The following is a 23,516-nucleotide window of genomic DNA, read 5'->3' on the forward strand; positions in this document are numbered from 1 at the left end:
GTGGGAGGAAGGAGTCAGGGGGGAAAATCTCTGTGTGTTAGATTTACTAGCCTGACTTTGCATACCCTCTGGGTGAAGAGGGAACTGCTTGTGTTTTCCAGGACTGGAAAATAAGAGGGTGGACTCCCTCTGTTTAGATTCACGGAGTTTGCTTCTGTGTATCTCTCCAGGAACACCTGGAGGGGGGAAGGGAAAAGGTTTATTTCCCTTTGTTGTGAGACTCAAGGGATTTGGGTCTTGGGGTCCCCAGGGAAGGTTTTTGGGGGGACCAGAGTGCCCCAAAACACTCTAATTTTTTGAGTGGTGGCAGCTTTACCAGGTCCAAGCTAGTAACTAAGCTTGGAGGTTTTCATGCTAACCCCCATATTTTGGACGCTAAGGTCCAAATCTGGGGCTAAGTTATGACATGATGTGCAGCGTAGTGGGAAAGATAGAATCCAGAAGCCAGTAGGAATATTATATTTTTCTTTTCTCTGCTAGGGGCTTTTTAGCAGAGAGAAACAGTTTGGGTTTAAAAGGGAACCAGAGAGAATTTTTTTTTCTGCCCTCTCTGGCAGTTGTGGCTTGCATATTAAGCAAGAAACCATTAAGGAGCTATTAAGGGTCTTTTGTGACAATAGCACTCCCATTGAGAGTCATTACCAGCACTATACACATGCAAATAAAGTGGTTTTTCCGGTTTACTTTACATTGAAAAGACTAACTAAAGGAAGAAAGGGAAAAAGGCACTGTTGCTAGGCAGACGCCAGGAGGCAACAGAGCCTGCAGTTCAGACAACAAACACCAGAGGGCACCCCAACACAAGAAAACAGGAACCATGCCTTCCAATACAAAAATGGAGGCCGAAGAACAAATCAAAGAAGCTGAACACAGGCGACAACTGGAAAAAAGACAAAAAGAGGTGGAGCTGAAAGAAAAGGAAGAAAGCATCAAACTGGCAGCCTACAAAAGAGAACAAGCAGCCAAAGAGGCAGCCCACAAAAGGAAACTAGAAGAAGAAGAGGTGGCCCACCGACGTAAACAAGAAGAAGAAGAGGTGGCACACAGAAGGAAACAAGAAGAAGAAGATGCAGCCCACAAAAGACAGATAGAACTCCAGAGGGAGGCACACCGCCAGACCCTGGAATTAGAAAAGGCTAAGCAACAGGCTCCAGCCAATCCTAACAATCCTCCGCCAATTATGGTTCCACAGCACAGAAAATTTCCCACCTACAAGGCAGGTGATGACACCGAGGCCTTCTTGGAAAATTTTGAAAGAGCCTGTCTTGGGTACAGCATCCCTGAAGACCAGTACATGGTAGAATTGAGGCCACAGCTCAGTGGACCTTTAGCAGAGGTGGCAGCTGAACTGCCTAAGCAGCAAATGAACGACTATAAACTTTTTCAAACCAAGGCCAGATACAGAATGGGGATAACCCCGGATCATGCCCGTCGGCGTTTCAGAACCCAAAAGTGGAAACCAGATGTGTCATTTCCCAAACATGCCTACTACATTGGGAAAAATTATGAGGCCTGGATATCAGGACACAATGTTAAAACCTTGGAAGAACTGCACCTCCTCATACAAATGGAGCAGTTCTTGGATGGTGTTCCTGAGGACATAACATGGTACATACAAGATGGAAAACCCAAAAACCTCACCGAGGCGGGGGAGATTGGAGCCAGATGGATGGAAGTGGCAGAAAGCAAGAAAGCTACAGTCAAGGGGAACGAGTACCCCAGGGGGCACACCGACCATAAACCCTACAACCGAGGACAGCCAAAGACCCCACATACAACCCAAGTAAAGCCACAGACGCCCTATTCCACCTCACCAGTCTCCAGTAACTCACCTCGGCCCAGTGATCCATCAGATGGAAGATGCTTTAAGTGTAATGAACTGGGACATATCAAGGCCAACTGTCCAAAGAACGCCATCCGAGTGCAGTTCATTACACCACCATCACCCAAAAGATCCCCAGGCCCGGATGCCTCTCAAATACCCTTGGAGCAGAGGGAGAATTTGAGAGTGGGCGGACAGAAGGTTACTGCATGGAGACACACGGGGGCACAAGTGTCAGCTATCCACCAATCCTTCGTAGACCCCAAATTCATCAACCCAAAGGCCAAAGTTACAATTTACCCCTTCATGTCACAAGCTGTAGACTTGCCTACAGCTGAACTGCCTGTCCAGTACAAAGGCTGGTCAGGAATGTGGACTTTTGCAGTCTATGACAATTATCCTATCCCCATGCTACTGGGGGAAGACTTGGCCAACCAGGTGAAGCAGGCCAAGCGAGTGGGAATGGTTACACACAGCCAAACCAGGAAACCTTCCAGACCATTCCTGTTCCTGAGCCGTCCACAGGCGCCCCGTCTGTGTTACCAGAGACCCAGACAGAGGTAGTGGACCCGGATTCCATGCCAACCACTGAAGCAGCCACAGCACCTCCAGTCCCAGGCCTGGAACTGGAACAGCAACCAGCACCAGCAATTGCAACCACATCTTCAAACTCAATGCCAGAGGGCACCAGCGAGCCAGAACTGGCAGAAGCAACAGACAGCCATACCCAAAAGGCTCAGCCAGAGCCTGAAATACCCTCAGGTGCGCCAGCGGAGAGCGGTTCACCAGCAATGGAAACAACCCCATCACCTACATCGCTTCCAGAGGGACCAAGCCCAAGTCCACAGTCTGAGGAAGAACTGGTGACCCCAGCCTCAAGGGAACAGTTCCAGACTGAGCAGGAAGCAGATGACAGCCTTCAGAAAGGTTGGGCGGCAGCACGGAGCACCCCACCGCCTCTCAGCTCTTCTAATCGATCCCGGTTTGTTATAGACCAAGGACTTTTATACAAGGAGATTCTTTCTGGTGGACACCAGGAAGAATGGCAGCCGCAAAAACAGTTGGTGGTTCTAACTAAGTACCGAGGGAAGCTCTTAAGCTTAGCCCATGATCATCCCAGTGGCCATGCTGGAGTGAACAGAACCAAGGACCGGTTGGGGAAGTCCTTCCACTGGGAGGGGATGGGCAAGGACGTTGCCAAGTATGTCAGGTCTTGTGAGGTATGCCAAAGAGTGGGAAAACCCCAAGACCAGGTCAAGGCCCCTCTCCAGCCACTCCCCATAATTGAGGTCCCATTTCAGCGAGTAGCTGTGGATATTCTGGGTCCTTTCCCAAAAAAGACGCCCAGAGGAAAGCAGTACGTACTGACTTTCGTGGATTTTGCTACCCGATGGCCGGAAGCAGTAGCTCTAGGCAAAACCAGGGCTAACACTGTGTGCCTGGCCCTAACAGACATTTTTGCCAGGGTAGGTTGGCCCTCCGACATCCTTACTGATTCAGGATCTAATTTCCTGGCAGGGACCATGCAAAAACTGTGGGAAACTCATGGGGTGAACCACTTGGTTGCCACCCCGTACCACCATCAAACCAATGGCCTGGTGGAAAGGTTTAATGGAACTTTGGGGGCCATGATACGTAAATTCATCAACGAATACTCCAATAATTGGGACCTAGTGTTGCAGCAGTTGCTGTTTGCCTACAGGGCTGTACCACATCCCAGTTTAGGGTTTTCACCGTTTGAACTTGTGTATGGTCACGAGGTTAAGGGACCATTACAGTTGCTGAAGCAGCAATGGGAGGGGTTTACGCCTTCTCCAGGAACTAACATTCTGGACTTTGTAAGCAACCTACAAAGCACCCTCCAACACTCCTTAGCCCTTGCTAAAGAGAACCTAAAGGATGCTCAGGAAGAGCAAAAGGCCTGGTATGACAGACATGCCAGAGAACGTTCCTTCAAGGTAGGAGACCAGGTTATGGTCTTGCAGGCGCAACAGGCCCATAAGATGGAAGCATCATGGGAAGGGCCATTCACGGTCCAGGAGCACCTGGGAACTGTAAACTACCTCATAGCATTTCCCAATTCCTCACTAAAGCCTAGAGTGTACCATGTTAATTCTCTCAAGCCTTTCTATTCCAGAGACTTACAGGTTTGTCAGTTTACAGTCCAGGGAGATGATGCTGAGTGGCCTAACGGTGTCATTATGACGGGAAAAAAGACGGTGGCGTGGAAGAGGTGAACCTCTCAACCACCCTGGAACGTTTGCAGCGGCGACGAATCAAGGAGCTGTGCACTAGCTTCGTCCCATTGTTCTCAGCCACCCCAGGATGGACTGAACGGGCATACCACTCCATTGACACAGGTAATGCTCACCCCATTAGAACCCCACCCTACCGGGTGTCTCCTCATGCCCAAGCTGCTATAGAACGGGAGATCCAGAACATGCTACAGATGGGTATAATCCGCCCATCTACCAGTGCATGGGCATCTCCAGTGGTTCTGGTACCCAAACCAGATGGGGAAATACGCTTTTGCGTGGACTACCGTAAGCTAAATGCGGTAACTCGTCCGGACAACTATCCAATGCCACGCACCGATGAGCTATTGGAGAAGTTGGGACGTGCCCAGTTCATCTCTACAATAGACTTAACCAAGGGGTACTGGCAAGTACCGCTAGATGAACCTGCCAAGGAACAATCAGCATTCGTCACCCATGCGGGGGTGTATGAATTTAATGTCCTTCCTTTCGGCCTTCGAAATGCACCTGCCACCTTCCAGAGGCTGGTAGATGGTCTACTAGCAGGACTGGGAGAATATGCAGTTGCCTACCTCGATGATGTGGCCATTTTTTCGGACTCCTGGCCCGAACACCTACTACACCTGGAAAAGGTCTTTGAGCGCATCAGGCAGGCCGGACTAACTGTTAAGGCCAACAAGTGTCAAATAGGCCAAAACAGAGTGACTTACCTGGGGCACCAGGTGGGTCGAGGAACCATAAACCCCCTACAGGCCAAGGTGCATGCTATCCAAAAGTGGCCTGTCCCAAGGTCAAAGAAACAGGTCCAATCCTTCTTAGGCTTGGCCGGGTACTACAGGCGATTTGTACCACACTACAGCCAAATCGCTGCCCCACTGACCGACCTGACCAAAAAGACCCAGCCAAATGCAGTTAACTGGACTGATGAGTGTCAAAAGGCTTTTACCCAACTTAAGGCAACGCTCATGTCTGACCCTGTGCTCAGGGCCCCGGATTTTGACAAGCCATTCCTAGTAACCACGGATGCATCTGAGCGTGGTATAGGAGCAGTCCTCATGCAGGAAGCAACAGATCACAACTTCCATCCTGTCGTGTTTCTCAACAAGAAACTGTCTGAGAGGGAAAGTCACTGGTCTGTCAGTGAAAAGGAATGCTACGCCATTGTGTACACCCTGGAAAAGCTACGCCCATATGTTTGGGGACGGCGGTTCCAGCTACAAACTGACCATGCTGCACTAAAGTGGCTTCATATTGCCAAGGGGAACAACAAGAAACTTCTTCGTTGGAGTTTAGCTCTCCAAGATTTTGATTTTGAAATTCAGCACATCTCAGGAGCTTCTAACAAAGTAGCTGATGCACTCTCCCGTGAGAGTTTCCCAGAATCCAGCAGTTAAAAAGTGTTCTTAAACTGTAGAAGTCTGTTAGTTATATACTTAGTGGTATATGTAACGGTGCATGTGTTGTATTAATCTGTTTAGTTTAAAGTTCTAGGAGGAAATCGCCGCCAGTGAGCTTCCCCACTGTCTGCAATTTGGGGGGCATGTCATAAACAGATAGCTAAGGGTTAACGCCTCTTTCACCTGGAAATAAGTATCTGAAGCACCTGACCAGAGGACCAATCAGGAAACAGGATTTTTTCAACTCTGGGTGGAGGGAAGTTTGTGTGTGAGACCTTTGTTCTTGGTCTTCTGCCTGTCCCTCTCAGCTATGAGAAGGATTTTTCTATTTCCTGCTTTCTAATCTTCTGTTTCCAAGTTGTGAGTACAAAGTTGGTTTGTTGTTTTGTATTTACATGTCTATAGTTGCTGGAGTGCTTTGAATTGTATTCTTTTTGAATAAGGCTGTTTATTCATATTTCGTCTAAGCAAATGACCCTGTATTTGTCACCTTGATACAGAGAGACCATTTTTATGTATTTTTCTTTCTTTTTATATAAAGCTTTCTTTTAAGACCTGCTGAAGTTTTTCTTTAGTGAGGAACTCCAGGGAATTGAGTCTGCAGCACCAGGGAATTGGTGGGAGGAAGAAGTCAGGGGGAAATCTATGTGTGTGTGTTAGATTTACTAGCCTGACTTTGCATTCTCTCTGGGTGAAGAGGGAAGTACTTCTGTTTTCCAGGACTGGAAATAGAGAGGGTGGACTCCCTCTGTTTAGATTCACGGAGTTTGCTTCTGTGTATCTCTCCAGGAACACCTGGAGGGGGGAAGGGAAGAGGTTTATTACCCTTTGTTGTGAGACTCAAGGGATTTGGGTCTTGGGGTCCCCAGGGAAGGTTTTTGGGGGGACCAGAGTGCCCCAAAACACACTATTTTTTTGGGTGGTGGCAGCTTTACCAGGTCCAAGCTGGTAACTAAGCTTGGAGTTTTTCATGCTAACCCCCATATTTTGGACGCTAAGGTCCAAATCTGGGACTAAGTTATGACAACAGCCAGCGCTGCAACCAGGGAGTTGCAGCGCTGGCCGTGCTTAGCAAGTGTGGCCACATCCTAAGTTGCAGCGTTGTAACCCCCTCACCAGCGCTGCAACTCTCTAGTGTAGCCATGGCCTAAGAAATAGAGTCAAGTTGCTACAAAAACAGCAACATGTAAAATAACCCAGAACGAAACCACCCATTTGCAAAACAATAGCTAGAAGTAAGAAAAAACCCTGCGGTGATTGAGAGATCAGATCAAAACTCACGTATAAAGAGCTTTTCTCTTATGGGGCAGCATTTTAAACCAACATTTTCAAAACAGTTCACTACTTTGGGTTCCTCAGTTTTGGGGTATCCATGGCTTGTTTAGTTCAGAGAGGATGAACACCTGCAACTCCCATTGACGTTAGCTCAGCAGCACTGAAAATGGGGTCCGAAGGGGTACAGCCTCAGCTAGTGTAAACTGAGATAGCTCTATTGACTTCAGTGGAGCTATGACAATTTACACTAGCTGAGGATCTGCTCTAAGAGTCCCAGATTGAGCAGCCGATATTGCTGCACACTTTCGCAAATCTGAGCCTTAATGCATAAGGAGTTAATAGGAGGACAGACAACAGGTTTATCCAGTAATAAATGAAAGAAGAAATAGATTAATTTGCTTTGCCGAGTCCAGTTTTCTTGGGTTTCTTCTGATTTCCTTAGTTGCTTGTTGGAACATTAATTGCAGAACTATTGCTTTCCAGTTACTACTTGGTCAGTTACTACTTGATTTTCCCCTCTGTCCCAATAAACCAGACACTAGCCTTATTTATCTACCTTATTTTCATTATTCCACTCTATCGTTGAGCAGATGGGTGGGAATTAGTTGTAATTTTTCAATCTTTCCTTGAGAACTGTAATATGATGAAAATTAAACTATATTTTTCATACCTGAGTAGCCCTCAAGACAATTGCAGACTAATTGCAAAGTGTGAGGATCTTGGGAACAGGAATCTGCAAAATATCTACTGCTTGCAGGTGACTCTGGACACATACATGGGCGACAAGGGTCTCTTGTGAGAGGATTTCCATAATAACCATTGACACACCTGTCAAAACAGTCACCACAGAGACACGTTAAATAATCCTCATGACAGATATGCCTCTCAGATCATGCCGATAGCTTGGTTCATGTTTTAAAATATGACAGCACTTGTCAATATAATGCTACTCCCATTATTTGGTACAGAAGCATCCAGGATTGAAGAGATTAAAGGAATTAGAATCTCTGCTATATTCCCCAAACACGGAGCAAATTACACATTTTTTGTTAAAGGGGCATTGCCAAATAGTTCTGGCTCAATCATCCACCTCCTCAGAGAAGCTTTTAGTCTAATTGGTAATGTAAAATTTTCTAAATGTATATATTTGAAATTTCCCACACCATCTCAGATACACTAAGTAACTGATATTTATAAAGGACCCACCATATTTTTGTTCTACTACTTCTAAGACAGCTAGTCTACCAGCAGAAATCAACAAAGAGCCTAAGCGTCATATTGTCTAAACCATTTTCTAGCAGAACTCCCCACAGAATTCAAAGGGAAGTTCTCCTTAAACTGAATGGGCGGAGATGACTCAGCCAAACTAAACTAATCAGCCAACCAACCCTATTACTGTACCAGAATTATATTGACATCACTTCTGTTGCTGCAAGAACAGACAAAAAGAACTATTTCCAGCCCATTAGAAACATATGGGGAAATAATTTGTCATTCATATGGAAAAACTACAAACCAGCAGACAGAGAACTGTTCATTTAGGCTCCTCAAAGATTATTGCAAACACAAAGTATGAGAACAAGTATTGAGAACTATTGTTTTGGAAAATTTCTTTCAATAATTGGTAGGATTCACAATTCTAAGATATATGCAGCACCTTTCACATGCATCAAGATACTGAGGGCTCAATCCTGTGAGGTGCTGAATGCCTCCTACCAGGTGCTGGAGTCCATTTTGGTCAATTTCAGAGTCATCGGATTTTAAAAATTGTAAATTTCATGATTTCAGCTATTTAAATCTGAAATGTCAGGGTGTTGTAACTGTAGGGGTCCTGACCCAAAAGATGGTTGTGCGGGAGTCGCAAGGTTATTGCAGGACGATTGCAGTATTGCCACCCTTACTTCTGTGCTGCTGCTGACGGCAGTGCTGCCTTCAGAGCTGGGCTGCCGGAGAGCGGTGGATGAAAGGTTGCTGGACGAGAGCCCAGCTCTGAAGGCAGTGCCGCTGCCAGCAGCACCATGGCATGGTGTGGTATGGCCACCCTTACTTTTGCACTGCTGCCTTCAGAGCTGGACCATCAGCCAGCAACCACCACTCCCAGCTACCCAGCTCTGAAGGTTTGAAATGACATTGCCTCACACCAAAAGATGCATATCAAGCTATTCATTAACATTCAGACACACTTTCTAGATGACAGCCCTTGCATACCTTTCACACCTACTTCCAGTTGTAAACCCGCTGCAGCTAAGGCATGCACCAGTCACTGGGTCACAAAGCTCTGCGTAGCCATTACATGGACACGGGCGAAAGGTGGGAAACCCAAAATACCCAGGCAGGCACTGATTGCAGCATCGACCATCAACCTCTCGGCGGCATGAACACTATCCTGTCAGCTGATCACACAAAGTGCTCACTGAGCCTTGAGGATGGCACTCACATGCTAGAGAAACACAAGAAAAAGGAGATGCTGTTGTAAGCAGAGTCAGGATAAGCTCTACCCTGACATCTGGTGGAAAGAATTTCAGAGAATGTATTTGCATAGGCACGTCTACCCTATCCCAGACTGCCGAGCTGTGGGACTGCTTGGTGACAAATGACTCACCCTCAGTTGGGTGGTACTTGCTAGACAAGGGACATGGGTTCCAAAACCCAGTGAATTGAGAGAGGCTGGGGACAGGTATCTGTGCCTGGTGGTGCAGTCTCCTTGTGGAGCCAGAAGCACCATTTCCACCCCCTCCTCTCTCCACTATGGAATGTCAGAGTTGATTTTTTTTATTCCCTCAAGAATCTAAATACAGGTTACTGAGCTGAACTCACTTTGGGCTAATGGTGCACTAGCACTGGGGCTCCCCTACTAAGAGCTGAGATCGCTGAGAGTTGAAATCACTAAAGAGCTGAAATTACTGAGTTGAGAGCACTGAGTATTGTGCTAACTAGTAGGGGAGCCTGAAGCTATACTGTGGAACCGAGCAGCTGGCGGAGTGGAGCAGTTGTGGGGACGGCTGGAGCGGATCACAGGACAGCTGGTGTCAGCGGAGCGGCTGGCAGAGCGGAGTAGCTGTGGGACGGGTGGAGTGGCCCACAGAGCGAACGGAGATGAGCAGTTTGCAGGGAGAACTAGAGCAGCTCATGGAGCAGAGCAGCTGGTGGAGCGGAGCAGTTTCTGAGGACGGCTGGAGGAGCAGAGTGGAGCGGCTGGTAAAGCGGAGCAGTTCGTGGAGAAGGCGGAAGCAGAACCCACAGAGACGCAGGGCAGTTGGCCCCGGACCACGTAAGGTGCCCCTTTCTACCCAGGCTGGGGGGAGGGACCTCTACAGATAAACTCTTGAACTCTGGGGTGGCATTGACCAGAGACTTTTGGGTTGTTGGACTTCGGGGTGATTGGACTTAAAACCCTAAGGGGAAAAAGGACAGTGCCAAATGTACTTGGAGGTGGGTTTTTGTTTATGGTTTGTGTTATAACCCTGTTTGTGGTGTTTCTCCAATGGGATGCCGCATTGATTCCTCCCTTTATTAAAAAGATTTTGCTACACTCAGACTCCGTGCTTGCGAGAGGGGAAGTATTGCCTCCTAGAGGCGCCCAGGGGGGTGTGGTATGTGAGTGTTCCAGGTCACTGGGTGGGGGCTCGAGCCGGTTATGCATTGTGTTACTGAAACGGAACCCCTGGATACTGAACCCAGCCCTTGTTGCTGCCAACTCAGAGGGCTCGTCCAGACTAGGGGGGGGAAATCGATCTTAGATACGCAACTTCAGCTACGTGAATAACGTAGCTGAAGTCGAATATCTAAGATCGGATTACTCACCCGTCCAGACGGCGCGGGATCGATGTCCGTGGCTCTCCGTGTCGATTCCGGAACTCCGTTCGGGTTGATGGAGTTCCGGAATCGATATAAGCGCGCTCGGGGATCGATATATTGTGTCTAGATTAGACGCAATATATCGATCCCCGAGCAATTGATTTTAACCCGCCGATACGGCGGGGTAGTCTGGACGAGGGCAGAGGAGCAGAAGGGTTACACTGTGTTATGGATCAGCTAAATTCTAAATGTATTTTCCTGAAACTGGTCACCATCTGAGGCCATAAGACTGAGATGTGGCTTCACTTAGATGCAGGGACGGCTCTAGGAATTTTGCCACCCCAAGCATGGCAGGCAGGCTGCCTTCTGCGGCTTGCCTGCGGACAGTCCGCTGGTCCCGCGTGCCTGCGGGAGGTCCTCCGAAGCCGCAGGACCAGCGGACCCTCAGCAGGCAAGCCGCTGAGGGCAGCCTGCCTGCCACCCTCATGGCACCGGCAGAGCGCCCCCTGCAGCTTGCCGCCCCAAGCACGCGCTTGGCGTGCTGGGGCCTGGAGCCGCCCCTGCTTAGATGTGCAGAAGGGGCTGTAGGGGGTCAGAGATGATTTTTTATTTTATACTATAGGTTCATGCATGTCAATAGCTGGAAATCCCCCAAAAGTTTGGTGTGCATAAGCTTATCTGAATCTCTTTGGCCTCCAGAAGCGGGCTGTGAATGACACGAGAAGAGCCTTCTAATAAGTCTTTTGGAATTGTCTGTTTCCAGTCAGGCTGGAATTACCATCAGAGCAATAATTTTTTCAGCACTTCCATTTCCATTCCCAGCAGGAGCCAGAAAGTGCAGAGTCATATGGAAGTGGGGGTTGGGAGGAAAGCTAATTGTGCTCTTTGAATCTCAAATGAGGTTCAGTTGGAGGGATGGGTAAAGATTCAGTTTGCTTTTATATGAAGCACTGTTTAATGTTCACTGTTTAGTACTTACAGTAACATCCATGGAAACCAAAACCAAAACTTTCTGCAGAACATCTGTCACAACAGCGGCCTGCAACGTTAGGTTTACATTGACACTGGCCTCCAAGTTGACTGCAGCTGGAGCTCAGGGACCCTTCTGGATGGCACTTGCATGCTGTTGGCAAGAAAAATTCACACACACATAATGAAAAATGAAGTTAACTATTTTCATGCTTTCCCCCTCCTTAGCAGGTTTTATACTCAGAGTTACCAGAGACGTGCTAATTGAACAAAGCAGAGTCTGAGTCCCACAAACCGGGGGGTTATCTGCCACCAAATTATGTGCTTTGAACTATTTGACAATGTTACATTAATGATGATCTTATACCAGTTATCAACACGAGCCTTAAAGTTCTAATCTGGATATGTAAAGTTCAGGATGTTGCAAAATTTGGATCCAGATATAAATATGCTCAAAGTTTGAGGTGTTTGGTTAAGGTCTAATACGTTTGAAGAGAGATTTGCTAGTGTTTGGACTTTGAACATGCTCACAAATCCGTTTACAGACATAAACTAATGGAAGTTGTTATAGCAAATCATAAATCATTATGTTTCAGCAAAAAAAAATAAAAATGAAATCTTTTGATAATTACATCACGTGTGGTAATTCTGCTTTATGTCCTGGCTACCACCAGGAAGAGCAGAGTAGACATGAGTGAATTATTTGTGGCAGGTAATGTACCTGATGAATGTTCACATTTTTGTTCACCATAATAGCATTTGTAGGCCTAGCTGCAATGCTTATTTAATGGGATGCAACAATTTTTCCCTCATAATTTAACCTACACTATACATGGTGGAATAATATGTAGCAGATAATTTATTTGATGATTTTTTTTCTGTCAATTGTGTATAAATTACTTGTGAATATTTTCCCCATTATTCAACTAGCTCTATGTGTGAGAATTAATCTCTTTCTCTCTTTCACAGATACGCATGCACAAACGCACATGCACAGCCACCCACAGAGCGGCAAGGAATTTTTCAAATGGCAGAAATATTTTCTGGTTTAGATCGAAGAAAGGGTGATATTTTGAGCCTATTTTATCTGAACTGGGTTGCTCATTCTAAGCAATAAGACATTTGTTTGAAGGGCACACAATACTGAGCAAGACAGGGTAAGTATGACTTGTGGGTATTTTTGCAGCACTTGCTGGCAGCCACCAGATTAGGTATCACTGTTTCAGCTCAAATTTATCTGAGTCTTTTGGCTGCTGCCACAGTTGGACAGGTCAGCGTGGGTGAAAGGATGGCAGTTGGGCTATGTTTTTCCAGCACCAATCCTAGGCTCTGATCATGCAAACAAACTGTTACACATGTGCATCACTTTACTGCCATGAGTAATCCATTAAAAATAATATAACTATTCACGGTAACAAAGTTAAGCCTGTGCATAAGTGTTTCCAGGATTGAGGCCCTAGAATGTAATCACTACTGATTTTTTCAAAAGTAATGAAGAGCTGGAAAATTATTCCTGATGAAAACTGAAACGTTAGCTTTTCCAGCCATATTTGTGACAAGCCTTTTGGAAAGGATAGCATAAATACTTTGGTTTCCCATGAATAGAAACGATGACATTTATAGCGTGTAAACAAGCAATTGTTACAATAATACAAATAATAAATAGTAATAATAATAAATGTCATTGACTCTCTTTTTCTGATAACCATCCCCTCAAGAACAACGACGACACAGAGATGAATAGACAAATTCAAGTATAATTCACAGAAGAGCAAAAACACAACTGGAAAGCCAAGGACACACTGAAACTGAAGTCCAGTATTGCATCAAAAGAAAATAAATAGTATACTATGTCAGTGATAATCGGGAATCAAAACCACACATTGATAATGCAGCAATTGCAAAAAACTTGTTTTGTTGCAAGTTTGCTATGGGCACAGGACGGCATGCTGAGATTACAATACACTATGTTGGGGTAAATGCACAACTGTCTTACTATATGTCCCCTAGTGGGCTACCCTGACCAGTGGCGCTAAACATTCACAGCTCACACTATATGGCCAGCATTTGATTACATGCTCTACCTTCTGTAAACCCATGACTGCTACAAATCAGATCTTGTAGCCAGGGCCAGATTAACTGTCCTGTGGGCTCAGGGCTAGTAGATTTTGTGGGAGCCCTATACACAAGTCTTTTTCCTAACTTAAAACAAAATGATCACAATTATGGCATTGAGGCTATTAACGCTATACTAAACTTGCCTGTTAATTAACATAAAGCTGTTCTGTGGTTACATTTCAGTTTTAAAACATGCAGAATATAGTTAAGTTAATTCAAAATAGCCTACTTCTTACCTTAGAACAGCTGTTATATTAGTTTCTTTCTGGGAGGGAGTTTGGGTGCAGGAGGGGGCTCCAGGCTGAGGCAGAGTGTTGGGGTGCAGCGTGCAGGAGAGGGTGAGGGGTGTGGGCTCTGGGAGGGAGTTTGGTGCAGGAGGGGATTCTGACCTGGGGCAGGGGGTTGGGGTGCAGGAAAGGGTACTGGGTCAGGGAGGGAGTTTGGTGCAGGAGGGGATTCTGACCTGGGGCAGGGGGTTGGGATGCAGGAAGGGGTGCAAGGTGCAGGCTCCGACCGGGAGGCACTTACCACAGGCAACTTCTAGCCAGCGGTGCAGCAGGGCTCAGAAAGGCTGCCTGCCTGCCTGCCATAGCCCATGCTGCTCCCAGAAGCAGCCAGATGTGGGACGTCTCTCCACACCCCCGAGGGGAGGAGGACAGCATGTTTCTATATGTTGCCAGCACCCGTAGGCACTGCCTCTGCAGCTCCCATTGGCTGGTTCCTGGCCAATGGGAGCTGTGGGGAAAGTGCTGGGGGTGGAGGCAGCATGTGGAGCAACCTCTTCCGCTTGCCACCAGGAGCCGCAGAGATGTGCCAGCAGCTGGCCATTTCTGAGAGCGGCATGTGGCCACAGCATGCAGGCAGCCTGCCTGAGCCCTGCTGCGCCGGGCCCCCCCTTAGCCTGAGGCCCTGGGCTGCAGCCCCTAAAGTCCCTGTGTTAATCTGTCCCTGCCTGTAGCCACTAGTTACTTTACCTTTTCCTAGAGTATCCGTTTGCCCACATGCAACCACCATATAGTTTCTTCTAAGAACTTGTTTACATGGGGCTGCTGAGGTCACCAAGACTCATTGCCTCAGAAACTAAGAGTCCCCAAATCTCTCCTAATTTAGGTCATTAAAAAGGCCAAAGAGTTCATATTTTATGCTGAGAATCGTGTCAGAATAGGGCGGTTATAGTGATCTTTAAAGATACCACAAGTATTGTCATTTTTAATGTTTTTGTGCTGTAAGAGAAAGACCGTCATATTTGTTCAGTGCTGATGCAAACAGCTGCTAGAGGAAACCATTTGCAGTGCACGACAAGTTTTATTAGTCCTACAAAATCCAGGAAACTATGCAACATGCTCTGGAGTGCCATCTATTGGCACTGTATTTATTATCTATTTATAGCTACGTAGATATAGTGCACGCCTATAATAATATTCTACCGAGAGCATGTAAACCAGAGGTTCTCAAACTAGGTGTCGTGACCCCACGAGGGGTTGTGAGGTTATTACATGGGGGGTTGTGAGCTGTCAGCCTCCACCCTCAAACCACACTTCACCTCCAGCATTTGTAATGGTGTTAAATATATAAGGGGGGTCACATTCAGAGCCTTGCTGTGTGAAAGGGGTCACCAATACAAAAGTTTGAGAATCACTGATGTAAAGTCAACCATTGGTGGAAGTGTCTATACCATGCTGTTAGCACAGATACTTACGAACTGCTCCATTGTGAATCCGAGCTGACATGCTCACTATGAGCCTTGCACACACTTCAGGTAGAATATGAGGTCCAACTTCTGAAGCAATTTCGACGCAGTGATACTGCTGGTACTCATCTAGATCTTTTTGACTGCACAGGTTCTTCACTGAACTGATTCTGGGAATAAGTCCAAGCTTTGGAGTTTACAAAGAGAGGAAAGGGCGTTCAGAAAACTACAGTTTACTGAACTCTGCTACTTCAACTCTGCACTTCATGACTGGAAACCCTGAGCTCAGCCATTGCTAGACGTTCCATTTTACTGTTCCAGCACCCAAATCCACATTTATTCTAAGGTTTTGGGAGTTGCCCTAGATTTTGAGATAAATGAGTCTCCATTATATATATCTAGAAAACCAAATTATGGTATGGCCTCAGAATGAGGTTTGTATGGAACTGCTGCTGAAGTCAGCGGTAGCTGCATTTGTGAATCTAGAGGCAGGATTTGGTCAACATTTGTACATCCATTTCTGAGAGAGAGAAAAGTAGTTTGAAGAATTGAAGTCCAAACTTGGTCATTCTCCCCCCTTCCCTTGCCCATCAAACTCAGTTTTACAAAGATTACCAGAGAAACTGATGCTAAAGTATTTCAAAATTTTATCTGGAAATGAGCACAAACCAAATACCCACCTCCAAACTTCCTTGAAACTTGGGAAAAGTTTGGATATGAATTTCAAGTGTGACTCCCAGCTCTGCAACGAACCATTCCAAAACTCAAATGTGAACACTTCTGGGAAAATTCAGATCTAGATTTAGATCCAAACTCTGGGATCCATCTCTACACATATCCAAGATTTTCCATGAGGATCACTCATATTAGCTTAGATTTTTTAGAAAAGCTGTGCACAAAGACCTGTGTGCATTTACTCTACTAATGATTGCACTTCATCAGTAAATGAACAAATGATCAATTATACAACCAACTGACTAGTAGCATGTACAATTACTGTGTCCGGACATACAGTTATAATATTCAGACACAGAAATTAGTACACAAATACAAATCTGTATTTGAACATGAAAATATGTACACCCAATACAAATTAGTGTAACCACAAGCATGCTTTTCTGATTTTTTTTGCTAAAATTTGATTTTAAATGGTTAAAATAAGAATTCTAAAGGCTGTTCACAAAATATTTTGAATATACCTCTGTCAAGGGAGCGTGAAAGAGGTATAAATATTATTAAAAGGAAGTATGTAACAGGATTACTTACTGAATCAATCAAGATGTATGATATAGTCTTTGGATCAGAGGCAGAAGGCTGTGATAAATAAACATCTACAAAATACTCTACTCCTGGGTCTAAGCAGACAGGAGTATGCAGAAGTGCAATTCTGTTTAGAAGGAATAAATACAGGAGTCAATGTTCCTTTATCAGAAAGTTCATAGGTATAAAGTATTTGCTTAAGAAAATATTTAAAAGATGTAAACAAAGATTTGGATAAGTCTTCTGTGTTCACATGCCTTATTATCAATGGGAGATACATACACATGGTCAGGAGAGACTAGATCCTGTGTGGGAGTTTGACATGGAAGAGTGTGCAACTGACTGGGGCTCCTATGTAGGACAATAATACAAATAATAAGTAATAATCTGTTTGGTGGCTTAATTTCATTGAAATAAGTGACAACCATTTGGTCACTGTAATAATTCACTGTAGAGTGATTTTTAAGATGATGAAATTTTAAAAACATTCTATTTCTTGCTGGTATCCCAGTCCTGGATCTGCCATGAGCAATGTTCACCTGGTCATTCTGAGGATATTTGTGTAACTCATTATTCACATTTGTGAACTTCCTACCATTCTTTGGCTGAGACATTAAACTCAAGTTGTTCCCTTCTGTTAGCTATGGAAGTGCAAGTTAAAAACCTTAAGGCAGTTCTGAAAATAGGAGAAGCCAAGGACATCCTTGGGGTCTCTTGGCCAATATTTCATCTCTTTAATGAGGTAGGTTCTAATGCTCAGCATTGTGTCTGAGTTATTGGTCCCATAGCCAAAAGGGTCACTGTTAGGAGCTTGGCCTGCATTCCTTACTCAGGCAAACCTTTGACTTATGTGGAGTTTTGCCAGAGTCAGGACTGCTGCATCAGGCCCTCAGATTGCATCCTACTGCTGTCTGGTACTTTGGTGTAGCAGCAATGTGAAAGGCCACATGCCCTGTTCTAATTCTGAGTATATTCCATTCATATTCTCATGCATCTATCCCTTTGCTACAAAACATCTTTGAGAAGAGCATTTGAACACTAAATATTTAGAGTTGTAAAGAAGGTAACATCCTCACCTCTTTGTGGCTGGCAGAGCCAATGTGTGTGGCTCTTGCAGAAGTGCCTTGTTTCTGCAGCGATCACTTGTCAAAGCTCCAGAGGGGTTGACTGCAATACTTCCTATCCAGTCTTCTAAAGACTATACATTTTGGAAGAAAGTAGTGATAGTTTTCAAAAATACCTGACAAATTCTCTTTTTCTCACATGCATATCAACCTGCCAACGTTAATGAGAGCTGAGCTAAATGGTAACAGATGGCAGCAATAACCACCACGTTCCCTTTTTGTTCATTACATGATATTTTTTAGAATGTTCTTTACTGAAAAGTGCAAGAGAAGAACAATGGTTAGTATAATCCAAAGAAGTTAGAAATGGAGGGTCAGCCTTTGAACTGGTGTAAGTGGGTATAGTTCCAATAAAGTCAGTGGAGCTGTGCCCATTTACACCAGTTAAGAATATGTCCCAAGAGGTTATAATGTAGAGTTCAGCACATAAATTTGCTCAAATTGCTAGTAAGTAAAAATGAACTGAGATAACTTTGTAATGAGATTCTTAACATTCCAAATGAATTGTCTAACTCTTTACCTGGGAAAATTTATATCATAGCAGCACAATACAAAATCACAGATTCATCCAGAGCCAATTCTTGCACTCTTTTTCCTGATTTCAGAATGACAGGAGTGGATCTTTATGTAGATTAGTAAACTGCTTAAAGTAAAACAGTCATAACTGATACCCTGAATGGTGTTGTCACTGTAAATATCTGAGAAGTGAAGGAAAAAAGGATGTTCTGCTGGGCCTTGTACAGATGGACAACTCACATGTGGTTTATAGGAATAATTGCCAATGATTTAATCACATCTAAAATGATTATGCATTTTTCATGTGTCAGACATGTGAGCACAAGACAAAGTCAAATCAGGGGGCATAGATCAGGAATTCTGGAGGGTGAGGTCTGCCTAGAAAATACTCCCCAGTTCTGGTTCTGTTTTGTTTTATGAATGACAATGGTATGTGGTGCAGGGGGATCATGTGGGGTCAGTGGTGTAAGTAGAATCCATTTCTGACCGGTACGGAGGGAGGTGCACCAGCTAAAGGGGACATGTGGCCTCCCCATGTGACTGTCCATGTGACTCTTCCCTGCTCTGCCCCCAACCTGGGGCCCCATACTCTCCCTGTTCCCTTCCCATGATCCATCGCGCATTACCTGGTGTGGGGCAGGAGGGCTCAGTCCTCCTCCTGCTGTGCCCGAGACTTCAGAACCACAGTGGGGAAAGGAGCAGAACATGGGGTGGCAGCTCCTCCGGTGCAGCTCTCTTGCCCCCAGCCCCTCCCCCTACCCTTCCACTAGGATGACCAGGTGTCCTGTTTTCAACCAGAACACCCAGTCAAAAAGGGATCCTGGCAGTTCCAGTCAGCACCGCTGACCAGGACATTGACTGTCTGGTTGGCGGTGCCATGCAGCGGAGCTGGCAGGCTCCCTACTAATCTCTGTTCCGTGTGGCTCCTGGGAAGGAGTCGGCATATCTGGCTCCTAGGCTAAAGGGTGACCCGGGGGGTCTGCATGCTGCCCTGCCCTCCGCCCACAGGCACAGCTCCCACTGGCCAGGTCAGGGCAGGGGACGAACTAGCCTGACTTGCGAGCACACAGCAGGTGGCTGTTGAGGGGTCATGGCACATGCCTCTCCCACTGCTGCCAGCCCTCTTCTCCTCCTCATGCTCCTCCTGTGGCTGGGCTCGAGCTGTGGTGCATGCCCTATGATGAACCATGGTCTGTCTCCACATTGCCGGCACCCATCTCCGAGTGCTGGGAATGGGGCTGTTGGAGGAGATGGGAAGAGAACGAGATGAACCCAGCATCCAGTCTGGCCCAGCAGGCTTGGAGAGTTGAGGGAAGGCTCAGCCTGGCAGCATCACAGCACCGCCTTCACCACAGCAGCACTGCCCCAACCCCAGCCTGGGACAGTCCTCCTGAGTCCGCCACTGGCCCCAGCAGCCCTGGATCTGGACAACTCCTCCCCCCGAGCCCTGCACCCCTATCACTGCATCCCTCCCTGTCCCAACCCCTCTGCACACCCATACCCCTCACTGTATCTCTCCCCAACTCCCCGCACCCCCATGTCCCTCACTGTATCCCTCCCCATCCCATCCCAGCCCTATACCCCTTACAGTGCTCTCCCACCCATCCTTTCCACCTCCCAAGCTGCTACCCCATATCCCTCACCCCCACAGCCTTGCACCCTATTCACCTCCATACACTGCTGCACTCCCATTACGTCACTATACACTCCTGTGACCCCCACATCCTCCTGCACCTGTAGCCTTCTGCCTTCTCCCTCCCCCTGCATCCCCATCCACCCCACATACCCCTCCTCTTTCCTTCACTGCTCCCTCTCACCCCCACCCTGCTCTCATCCTTGGCCTCTTTCCCTCCCCGTCCTCTCTCCTCAAGGGAACATGTGTGTGTGTGGGGGGGGGGACCCATTGCTGCCCTCTCAGAAGGACAGTCACAGTGTGTGCTCCTAGCTAGCATGTGCCGCCTGCCTGTGGCAGCATATGCACTAACCAGCTGTGGTGCATGAGTGGGTCTGGTAACCAGACACTTGTCCTAGTGCTAGGTTGGTTATCAGAGCCTGTTGATGCATAATTACTTCCCCTCTACAGGCCACTATGAAGCACATGGCAGGTTTTTGGCCCTATATATTCTATTTATGGGACAAAAATATGATAGCATAAGGCTAATAGTTTTGCTCCAAACCTTTGTAGAAATCAGCCCCATTTGAAAACAGATGTCTCAGTCCAAAACTCTTGTCATATTGCTGCTCTGGAACAGCATCTCTTAGGAAAGTATTAAAATGGTGAATTAAAAGTCTGAATTCAAATACCTCAGGTTCATAACGAAGAGCGATATCAAAGTCCATTGCAAAGGGAATGTTGCTGATAGTAAATCTTAACCCAGCGCCATTCAGGACACGGGCAAAGCCAGGACCTGTCCATGTGACAGGTTTGCCAGGGGTGGGCTCCCTGAAAACAATATCCAGAGCAGAGTTCCTCTCAGACTGAACCCCACCCTGCAAGGAGATAGTGACACTGTGAACAACAAATACAGGAAAAAGATAGGTGCTTCTGCTGTGTAGATTCCTAGTTTCTGCAACTAGTCAGCACCATTTTGTAAATACACTGAAGATCTGGTCCGCTAAAAAAACTCATATATATAAATTAATGTTATAGTCACACCTAGAAAACCTCTCTTACTCTTTGTCTGGGGATTGTGGGAGCTTCTGGAAGTGAGGCTGTGTCTGTTACGTGCTTTGTGCTCTAGCTGGGTTTCTGTTAGTCTGCTTGGTTTTGGTTTTGTTACGTTCTGTTTCTTTGTTTCAGGGGTGTTGTTGGTTCCTCCCCTTTTTTCCTTGGGGTGAGTGGGTGGTTTTCTCCATGGGGTTCACTTCAGATGGGTTTAGTGGTTTGATCTGCAAGCATGGGGTTCGGGGTGTGCCTGCTGTCTCCTGCACTGCAGAGGTTGTGTTGCTGAGCGTTTGGTACGGTTATTGGCTGTGCTAATATAAAATCTGTCTCTTGAATGAGCAAATCTATAGTGACTTCCCTGGCCCAGGAGCAGTTTGTGAATCGTTTGGTACAGTAGGGACTCTGGGTCAAGGAGTCTTTTGTTCAAGTATTTCCTTTGTTTACCCCTGCTAATAAAGTAGTTTTTTCCAATGTCCCCCTTTCCTTCACAATGAGACAATGGTATCTGCTTGCTCCCACCATGGGAAGATAGTTTCTGCTGTTAGGATGATTCTGTTACACTCAGGACCGGCGCTAGAGTTTTTCGTGCCTTAGGCGCACGGCCATTTCACCACCTCGCGCGCCACTCCCGCTGCTCCGGTGGAGCTGCCGCAGCCATTTCTGCGGAAGGTCTGTTGGTCCACGGCTCCGGTGGAGCTGCCGCAGCTGTGCCTGTGGGAGGTCCACCAGAGCCGCGCGAGACCAGCGGACCGTCCGCAGGAATGCCTTGCGGCAGCTCCACCAGAGCCGCGGACCAATGGACCCTCCGCAGGCACGACTGCGGCAGGTCCACCGGAGCCGCCTGCCTCCCCTCCCCCACAAAATGCTGCCCCCTGAAAATCCTGGCACCCTAGGCGATTGCCTAGTTCACCTCAATGGAAGCGCCGGCCCTGGTTACACTGCAAGAACCTAGATGTGGGACATGTTGTGTCATTCTGCCACCAGTTTTACATGGTTCAAAATAATCTGGAACAGCCCTTGAACCTAGTTTTAATGCACCACATAGATTATACAATCCTTGCTACCTCTGAAAACATGAAATGTTTCTAGTCTGGTGACCCTGGTCATTTGAGGGGTTCCTGCCCATGCACTGCTGGATATCGGATCCTTGGAGAGAATGTGGAACCCCAGGATAATGAGCAGGGGGCTTCGACATCAAGGGACCAGCAGGAAACAGACCCTGCATCTGCACTACCAGACTCTATTCCTCTCTCACTGTAAGTGGACTGCATTGTCCAGGGAGCAGCACCCCCCCAAGGACATCTTTGTTGTGCCCCCATCATTTGTGCAAGGACAGAAGTGAGTCCTGGAGGAGCAATTCCCTGCAGAGGAAGCAGAGACTTGCTCTAGAGATGAGGATGAAGAACAAACCAATCAGATGGATTTATGGAGAATTATTTCTAAAAGGTCTAAGACTTTGGAAGCCCCTGACCTGCTGACAGTGGCTGGAGATGGAGCTGTGTGCCCTGAGAAGAAGGATAGCCTTGCACTGGGAGGCAGCGCCATGCTTGAACCTCTCAATGAGGTACTGTCTTCCCTTGGCACGGTGAGTCCTCAAGACCCCACTCCTGCATTGTTGCACTTATGGGTCCCAGCCTAAGGCTGCACTGCCTACCATTCATAGAATCATAGAATATCAGGGTTGGAAGGGACCTCAGGAGGTCATCTAGTCCAACCCCCTGCTCAGGGCAGGACCAATCCCCAACTAAATCATCCCAGCCAGGCCTTTGTCAAGCCTGACCTTAAAAACCTCTAAGGAAGGAGAGGCTTAGAAGGAGATTCCACCATCTCCCTAGGTAACACATTCCAGTGCTTCATCACTCTCTGAGTGAAAATTTTTTTCCTAATATTCAACCTAAATCTCCCCCACTGCAACTTGAGACCATTACTCCTTGTTCTGTCATCAGGTACCACTGAGAACAGTCTAGATCCATCCTCTCTGGAACCCCCTTTCAGATAGTTGAAAACAGCTATCAAATCCCCCCTCATTCTTCTCTTCTGCAGACTAAACAATCTCAGTTCCCTCAGCCTCTCCTCATAAATCATGTGCTCCAGCCCCCTAATCATTTTTGTTGCCCTCTGCTGGACTCTTTCCAAGTTTTCCACATCCTTCTTGTAGTGTGGGGCCCAAAAGGACACAGTACTCCAGATGAGGCCTCACCAATGTCGAATAGAGGGGAATGATCACATCCCTCGATCTGCTGGCAATGCCCCTACTTATACAGCCCAAAATGCCATTAGCCTTCTTGGCAACAAGGACACACTGTTGACTCATATTCAGCTTCTCGTCCACTGTAACCCCTAGGTCCTTTTCTGCAGAACTGCTGCCTACCCACTTGGTCCATAATCTGTAGCAATGCATTGGATTCTTCCGTCCTAAGTGCAGGACTCTGCACTTGTCCTTGTTGAACCTCATCAGGTTTCTTTTGACCCAGTCCTCTAATTTGTCTAGGTCCCTCTGTATCCTATCCCTACCCTCCAGCGTATCTACCACTCCTCCAAGTTTAGTGTCATCTGCATACTTGCTGAGAGTGCAGTCCACACCATCCTCCAGATCATTAACGAAGATATTGAACAAAACCGGGCCC

General features: G+C 46.7%; 2 protein-coding genes across 2 annotated transcripts in view; one reads left to right on the forward strand and one right to left on the reverse strand.

Moving 5' to 3' along the window:
- DLD (dihydrolipoamide dehydrogenase) overlaps window positions 1-23,516 on the forward strand; it is a 235,916-nt gene that overhangs the window by 138,033 nt on the left and 74,367 nt on the right. The window lies entirely within an intron of this gene.
- Window positions 1-23,516, reverse strand: part of LAMB4 (laminin subunit beta 4) — a 140,098-nt gene that overhangs the window by 31,032 nt on the left and 85,550 nt on the right. Inside the window, 7 exon segments of the mRNA XM_050935971.1 lie at window positions 7,420-7,577; window positions 8,958-9,189; window positions 11,527-11,670; window positions 15,334-15,511; window positions 16,591-16,711; window positions 17,661-17,782; window positions 20,529-20,714. Coding sequence (XP_050791928.1) covers window positions 7,420-7,577; window positions 8,958-9,189; window positions 11,527-11,670; window positions 15,334-15,511; window positions 16,591-16,711; window positions 17,661-17,782; window positions 20,529-20,714 — 1,141 coding nt within the window.

The sequence above is a fragment of the Gopherus flavomarginatus genome, chromosome 1, assembly GCF_025201925.1.
Source record: "Gopherus flavomarginatus isolate rGopFla2 chromosome 1, rGopFla2.mat.asm, whole genome shotgun sequence".
Lineage (NCBI taxonomy): Eukaryota > Metazoa > Chordata > Testudines > Testudinidae > Gopherus > Gopherus flavomarginatus.